Source organism: Otolemur garnettii, unplaced genomic scaffold, assembly GCF_000181295.1.
Source record: "Otolemur garnettii isolate 467f Iridium unplaced genomic scaffold, OtoGar3 scaffold00026, whole genome shotgun sequence".
Taxonomy (NCBI): Eukaryota; Metazoa; Chordata; class Mammalia; order Primates; family Galagidae; genus Otolemur; species Otolemur garnettii.
This window is the reverse complement of record NW_003852421.1, coordinates 1,109,796-1,115,229: the sequence shown is the minus strand read 5'-3', so window position 1 is coordinate 1,115,229 and position 5,434 is coordinate 1,109,796. Positions and strand designations below refer to the sequence as shown.

The 5,434-nt window shown below is 39.2% G+C and overlaps 1 protein-coding gene across 1 annotated transcript in view; it reads right to left on the bottom strand.

Annotated features, from left to right (window-relative positions):
- CUNH6orf201 (chromosome unknown C6orf201 homolog) overlaps nt 1-1,363 on the bottom strand; it is a 31,403-nt gene extending 30,040 nt beyond the window's left edge. Inside the window, exon 1 of the mRNA XM_023512308.1 lies at nt 1,171-1,363. Coding sequence (XP_023368076.1) covers nt 1,171-1,363 — 193 coding nt within the window. The remainder of the gene's footprint in view (nt 1-1,170) is intronic.
- Between the last annotated feature and the right edge of the window lie 4,071 nt (nt 1,364-5,434).

Below are 5,434 nucleotides of genomic sequence, written 5' to 3'. Positions count from 1 at the left end.
ACAGAATGGGTCAAAAGGAGGAATTACAGAAAGAAGAAAATTATTTTCTGCTTACTCTCTGCCAAGTTCACCTCTAATAAGCTAGTAACATATATATGAAATTTTGACAAAGACTTTCAAATTATCTTTCAAAAAACCTGAATTAATTAAGGCACTAGCAATAGTGTGAGGGCATTAATTCTCCCCACATGTTCTTTATTATGGCTCATTTTAAATTTGACCAGCATGATGGTCTAAAAATATCTCCTTGATTTACCTTTTACTTCCTTGATGGCCAGAGTGTTTGACCATCTTTCATGCTTACTGATGATGTGTAATTAAATGCTGTGAATTGCCCGTTCATGCATTTATCTACTCCACTAGGTTGTTTATCTTTTTCTTAATGATTTGTAAGTACTCTTTCTGTAATCTGTAATGTAATCTGGATATTAGGATTGATTCACAATACTCTGGATTCAGGAGTTAGAGATGCAAATAGCCAAATTTGCCAGAGTGATTTAAAACCATCACACCATTACCTGCCTTCATGCCCTGGATTTTGTCTTAATCACTGTGGCAGCTGCTGTTTTGTTTTCTAAACTCATGGGCATTAGGTGCTGCCATCTACCTTTGTTTTCTGAGTAACCATGAACAATTCAAGAGGCAGGTTCCACACAATTCTACAAATTGGTCTAATTGTCAACTACCCTAACTGCCACTCTAAATAACAAAAAGTACAGGTCAATTACATTCCTCAGGGAGAAATAAAGTATCTGGAATAAAACATCCTGGGATAGTACAGTCATGGCAATAGGAAGAAGGAATAGTAGGAACTGGAGCAAAGGAATAAAGTTCAAAACCTGACCTTCAACTTGAAAGTTCTCTTCCTAATCTTAAAATCAAATCTAAAGCTTGAATTGCAAATGTAGTGGCGTTTTCCACTCAGTACCCTCTTCCATCTGCCTAAAGGAGAGGAACAGACTTTTGTTGGCTCATAAAAGGATATTTAAATAAAAGGAACAAGAAGAAGCAATGGTTAAGTCAGTGCATGGGTAAATTCTAGAGTAAAACTGGTCTCAAGGACTAATCACACTTACAATCTTAAGAGTAAGTTCTTACTCATGGCAGTTTGTATGGACATAAAGTATATGCTTGCTAAAATGAGCCCATACCCAACTTCTACCCACATACATATTTTTTGGTCCTCTTCACTCTTGTAGGAATGAAGTGTCTCCATCAGATTATTTGGAAGCAGCTTGTGAAGGTTTGCTAGAATCTCAAAGGTGTGATCCGAGTCATCAGAAGGGGCATCGTTTTTTGGCTTCCAGAATCTGTTAAGGAGCGGAAATTCTGTCACACTATAATTGTTGCCAGCTGTTCCCATGATGCCTACTGAGTTACAGAGGCCAAATCAAGAACATGTGAAGTGGAGTGCCTTGTAGTCACGCTTCCTCCAAGCTTTCCCCCATCTCCAAGAAGATAACGTGGAACATCCCAGCCTCTGACTGCTTAGCATTCTGAGGGTCACAATGACCTGCTAGTGACTTGGAACCCTGAGTGCTCATCCTGCATCCCCCAAGCAGAGAAATCCAGCCCATCGGAAATATCCTGCCAAGTCTTTCACGGATTTCTGGCAGAAACTCCAGTTTCCTATCTGGACATGGAAGAAAGAGGGCTTTCCTAAAGGGAAAAAAAGAGAGCTTTCCTAAAAGGAAGAGGGGAAACCGGGTGTGCACACATCCAGTGTTATTTTCCCATCTGGCACTGAGTAGATGCCTGCAACTTGTGTGTACATAATTAAGGCTCTACAGACCTACCAGGACCCTAGAGACAGTGGTAACATCAGCACAGTCCTTGGCAGAACTGAGGAAAGAGCTTCATCACCCCAAATTGAGGAAATGTCCAGATTAACACAGGTGAGAAGCCAGACTGCTTCTTATTCTCTTATCCAAACTAACACTGAGGAAACCAAGTAAATAAACAAAAATGCTGAACTCTAGCTTTACTGGTCAGAAGCCATTCTTCTTTATAGACCAAAGACCAGAGGACAACAGATGTAGTTAATAACCTTAAACCTCCATACTTCATAGCACAGCCATGAGCAAGATAGAAGCTGCCAAGATCTGAGACAAAAATGCAAATACTAGGCTTTTCTTTTTATAGCTTCTCCTTAATTTCAGCCTGTTCTACCATCCCAGGTTCCCCATAATTATTCTTTATAAACCAGCTGAGGACCCATGCTGCAGAATGGTGAGAAACTTGGAAGGCAGGGGAGCCAAGTATGAGATGGCTAAAGCTGGTAGTGTTGGCCAGCTGTTTACCAAACATAAAAAACCTTTGGCCAAGACTATAAAAAAAAAAATCACAATTATACTATATGATACGTTAGTGTCCAGAGAAGGCGGAGTAAAATTTTATTTCTTAATTTTCCACTTGCAAATTTAAAAAGGAAAACTTAAAAAAAAATCTAGAAAAGTATACTTTGAATGTAAATATATTTAAAATATGTTACAGAACTAATAAGAACTACTTGAATATATTATGCTTCACACAATTTTATGGGTATTTTAGGAGAAAGAAAGGAATTGGTGGAGATCGTGGGGTAGAATATTCTGGCAGCTGGAAGACATATCTCCTGTCTTTTTTCCAAGTAAGGTTGAGTGATTCCTCTAAACACTCATTTATATAAATAAGAAAGACATTCAATACATCCAGGATGTAATCTATTAAAATGCGATTCTTTACACTCCATGTAAATTGACCCAAATGTTCTTAATCGTTGCTCAAAACAGCAAGAGATGAAACATTTATAGTTATCTGAAGCTTCTTGACCTTGGTAGAAATCATAATTATTAGATTTTATTTTTAAATAAACTATCAGATGGATGCTTTTTTTAAACAATGAGGAAGGCTTCTTCTAGGAATCAATCTCATTCATTTTCTCTAATTATGGTGTAGTGGAAAGAACACTGTTTAGAATGGGAGTTAACAGTCATGAGCGAAGTCTGGTAAATACTCCTCGGCTAACCACCTGTGAGATATTGATCTCTAAGCCAACCAGGTCTCAGCCGATGGTATGAAAATTCTTTGTTCAAACTGACACTTCCGTTTTTTTGTATCTTGTTTTATATTTCTCTTATTTCCAATTCTATTCTTCAGTGACCAATATATTTATCTTTTCAAAACTGTGTTTTTAATATATGATTATTTTCTCCCAAGAAAAGATTAGAAAGAATTCTCCTAAGCCAGAATGCTTTTCTTGCTGTGATGAGTTGCTATGCCAGGCCAGCAGCCCAAGGTGCTAGCAGTGTATTGTTAACTAAATTGATCCCGCAGCATAACAGCTGCAGAACTCTCGGTTGTTTTTCTTGTTAGGCTGCTCTTTTACTCATGAGTTTTAGGTAAATTGCAATTCCTTTTTTATTGTTGTTGTTTCAAAGAGGGCTGTTGTGTCTCCTGAACATCTTCCCCTTCCCCCCTGCCACGGTGGATGTGACAAGATCAGCTGGTTTCCAGAAGCCAAAGTGTTCAGTAATGTTCAAAGAGAGAGAATCATCTCCAGGTTCCTTAAGGAAAGCCTTCTGAAGAGAGTGTTCCGGACACAGCAAATGAGGTGGGAGCGTCCTGACTCCCTGAAGGAGGATTCAAGCTACACTTTTCCTGGCACCAGAAAGTAAGTTCCGATACTGAAATCTAAACTAAAATTTAAAGTGAATTTATGATATAAGGCTAGGAAAACATACATACAGAATATAAGCATCTGAAAGATAGGAAGACCTATGAAGTAATTCAAATTGTAGAAAATCAAGTCTTAAATCAAAAAAGTAGAAAATATATCATTGAGAATGTATTCAAATGTACTAGCTGCAACATATACAGATGTAGAATTTACTGATACAGGTGTTTATTTTCCCTTTGAAAATATGATCATATATATCACTATTGCATTCATTCCAGGAATACGTAGATTTTAAAGCAGATTTCTTACATTTTTGCAATCAAACTGTGGCCTCCCTAAAGAGACATTGCTAAAGGAGCAAAGTGTTAAAAGTTGATTTTTAAAACTTGAAATTGGAAATATTTTCATATATATTTCTTTATTTTTTTTTTTTTTTTTGAGACAGAGCCTCAAGCTGTCCCCCTGGGTAGAGTGCCATGGCATTACAGCTCACAGCAACCTCCAACTCCTGGGCTCAAGCGAGTCTCCTGCCTCAGCCTCCCAAGTAGCTGGGACCACAGGCACCTGCCACAACGCCCAGCTACTTTTTGGTTGCAGCCGTCATTGTTGTTTGGCAGGTCTGGGCTGGGGATTCGAACCCGCCACCTTAGGTGTACGTGGCTGGCGCCTTAGCCGGTTGAGCTATAGGCGCCGAGCCCATATATATTTCTTAAAATGGAATTATGTGAATATAAGAAAGTTAGGATATTTAAGATGAATGAACCTGGCTCGGGACTTTGGGAGTCCAAGGGAAGAGATCCCTTGAGCCCAGGAATTTAAGATTACAGTATACCAGCACGGAACTGGTAGGTCAGTAGTTAGGGTGCTGGCCACATACACCGAGGCAAGCAGGTCTGAACCCAGCCTGGGCCTGCTAAAACAACGACAACTGCAACAAAAAAATAGCTGGGCGCTGTGGCGGGTGCTTGTAGTCCCAGCTACTTGGGAGGCTGAGGCAAAAGAACTGCCTAAGCCCAAGAGCTGGAGGTTGCTGTGAGCTGTGATGTCACAGCCCTCTACCGAGGGGGACAGAGTGAGACCCTGTCTCTAAAAAATAAAAAAAGCATGCTCATAGAATCCTAAATCAGGATTAAAAAAATGATGAAAAACACTATAGTTGGCAAAACCACATGCTAAACACAAATTGCCCGTAATTGACTTGAAATGTTTCCCCCTGGCTTAGTACTGACATTTCTTTGCATAACCCAGGATAATAAAAAGGAATGTATGTCAAGGTGCTTTCCAAAATAGTTATGTGGTAATCAATATTGTCACTTCTATCACAGGAAGAGAAATAGAGGTGCGCAGTAAGGGATGCTTACTGGGCCTACCAAGTGACTCATCCAAGGCTTGCTCTTTTCCTCTTATTAGACCACCTCTATTGTAATTAATGAAAGAGCTTGCGAAATGCCATGAGAGAGTATCTTCCTTATCCTACTTCATTCATAAAAGTAATGACTTCACCCAGGACTAGCTAAAGTGGTACAGGTTTAAAGTAAGGCAAGTTTAGGTTATCTCTTCAATATACTGATTTCCTTTCTCTTGGATAAATACCCAGTAGATGGATTGCTGGATCATATGCTGGCTTGCTGGTATTGCCATTTTCGGCTTCCTACTATTCTTCCATACTGTTTTCCATAGTGTCTGTATTACTTTACCTTCTCACCAGTGTTGTATAAGCATTCCCCTTTCTCCACTTCCTGACCAGCATTTGTTATTTTCTGTGTTTTTTTTTTT